This window comes from Dendrobates tinctorius, unplaced genomic scaffold (assembly GCF_039654945.1).
Source record: "Dendrobates tinctorius isolate UK_male_01 unplaced genomic scaffold, ASM3965494v1 ptg000372l, whole genome shotgun sequence".
Taxonomy (NCBI): domain Eukaryota; kingdom Metazoa; phylum Chordata; class Amphibia; order Anura; family Dendrobatidae; genus Dendrobates; species Dendrobates tinctorius.
In genome coordinates this window covers 959,329-961,431 of record NW_027362038.1, presented here as the reverse complement: position 1 = coordinate 961,431, position 2,103 = coordinate 959,329, and the positions used below count along the sequence as shown (strand labels likewise).

At 39.2% G+C, this 2,103-nt stretch overlaps 1 protein-coding gene across 1 annotated transcript; it reads right to left on the bottom strand.

The window, feature by feature from the left end:
* Positions 1–502: 502 nt before the first annotated feature.
* LOC141075807 (uncharacterized) lies at positions 503–1,826 on the bottom strand. Its single transcript, XM_073562950.1, has one exon. The coding sequence runs from the start codon at positions 1,678–1,680 to the stop codon at positions 556–558; it is 1,125 nt and encodes a 374-aa protein (XP_073419051.1). The 5' UTR covers positions 1,681–1,826; the 3' UTR covers positions 503–555.
* Between the last annotated feature and the right edge of the window lie 277 nt (positions 1,827–2,103).

Here is a 2,103-nt window from a genome sequence, read left to right as displayed (position 1 = left end):
GAAGATACTGGATTCCCGCCTGGCTAGACGGAGACTCCAGTATTTGGTTAAGTGGAAGGGTTATGGTCAGGAGGATAATTCCTGGGTCTCTGCCTCGGATATTCATGCCGAAAGATTGGTGCATGCTTTTCATCGAGCTCATCCTGATCGGCCTGGTGGCTTGGATGAGGGTTCAGTGACCCCTCCTCAAGGGGGAGGTACTGTTGTGAGCTCATCTGTTCATTCATCTTTTGTGTCCGAGGATCTCCCTCTTCTGGTGAAGGAAGGTAGTGAGGCTGATTACCAAACACCTGATCAGGTGGATGGTGACTGGGTAGCGGGAACTTCTGACTGGATATAAGGCAGCCGACGCCCTTCTGAGTCGCTGGTGACTTCTCTGCTGGATTCTTGGAGACCAGTCTGATTCCTGCTTGCCAAAGATAAGTTTTTGCTCTGCTATTGAACTTATCAGTTTTGGTTTTGTATATTTCCAACATTTTGAACATGAAAAAAGCTCCCCGTATGACTTCCCTGATGTTTATTAAGAGTTGATTTCAGTAGAAAACATTTCCCACATTAAGAACATGAAAAAGGTTTCTCCCCTGTGTGAGTTCTATGGTGATGATTAACCAAATCTGATTTCTTTGTAAAACATTTCCCACATTCTGAACAGGAAAAAGGCTTCTCACCTGTGTGAGTTCTCTGGTGCCTAACCAAATCTGATTTCTGGATAAAACATTTCCCACATTCTGAACAGGAAAATGGCTTCTCACCTGTGTGAGTTCTCTGGTGTCTAACCAAATCTGATTTCCGGATAAAACATGTCCAACATTCTGAACAGGAAAAAGGCTTCTCCCCTGTGTGAGTCCTCTGGTGAGTAACAAGCAGTGATTTACGTGCAAAACATTTCCCACATTCTGAACATAAAAAAGGCTTCCCCCCTGTGTGAGTTCTTTGGTGCCTATCCCAATCTGATTTCTGGATAAAACATTTCCAACATTCTGAACATGAAAAAGGCTTCTCCCCTGTGTGAATTTTTAGATGTATATCAAGATTACATTTTTTTATAAAACATTTCCCACATTCTGAACATGAAAAAGGCGTCTCCCCTGTGTGAGTTCTATGGTGGTTAACAAAATGTAATTTCCGTGTAAAACATTTCCCACATTCTGAACAGGAAAAAGGCTTCTCCCCTGTGTGAGTTCTTTGGTGCTTAACCAAATCTGATTTATCAATAAAACATTTCCCGCATTCTGAACATGAATATGGCTTCTCTGCTGTGTGAATTCTCTCATGTGTAACAAGATGTGATTTCCGGATAAAACATTTCCCACATTCTGAACAGGAAAAAGGCTTCTCCCCTGTGTGAGTTCTTTGGTGCCTAACCAAATATGATTTCTGGCTAAAACATTTCCCACATTCTGAACATGAATATGGCTTCTCTGCTGTGTGAGTTCTCTCATGTGTAACAAGATGTGAATTCTGAGTAAAACATTTCCCACATTCTGAACAGGAAAATCTATTCTCTCTTATGTGAATTTTTTCACGATTAAGAAAAGTCTTTTCAAGAAAACTATTTCCATATTCTGAATATGAAAATGGCTGCTTTCCTTTAGAATCAATTAATTTTTTACTGCTTCTATTGTGATTTTGATTTTCCTTTGTAGTTGGTAATGAACCAAAAGATGGGACCTGTTTCATAGGATCAGATGACAGATCTTTGCTGTGAAGGGATGATGGTATATCTGGAGTAACAGCAATCACTTCAGTTGTATCCTGTGAGATCTCAAGATCATCAGATTTAAAAATTGAAGATGTCAGCTGTCCCTCTGATCTCCTGGTACAGTCATCTGCTAAAAATAAAACCAATTAATAATTTTGAATAAAATATCCTAAAATTTTACACTTTTGAACATTTCTACTCAAGCTGTCCAAAAAAAATACAAGCTTTTTAAAAATATTGAATTATTCTCCAATACAATGACAGTTCACAGTCTAATCGAAAGCCTCATAGCATGAACCAGTGCATCATGGTGCTCAATGGTTTGTTCACTCTGCCTCCCAAACATGGAATAAAAAGCCAACAAACAATGTTATATAGGTGAAAATTATACCAATAACACA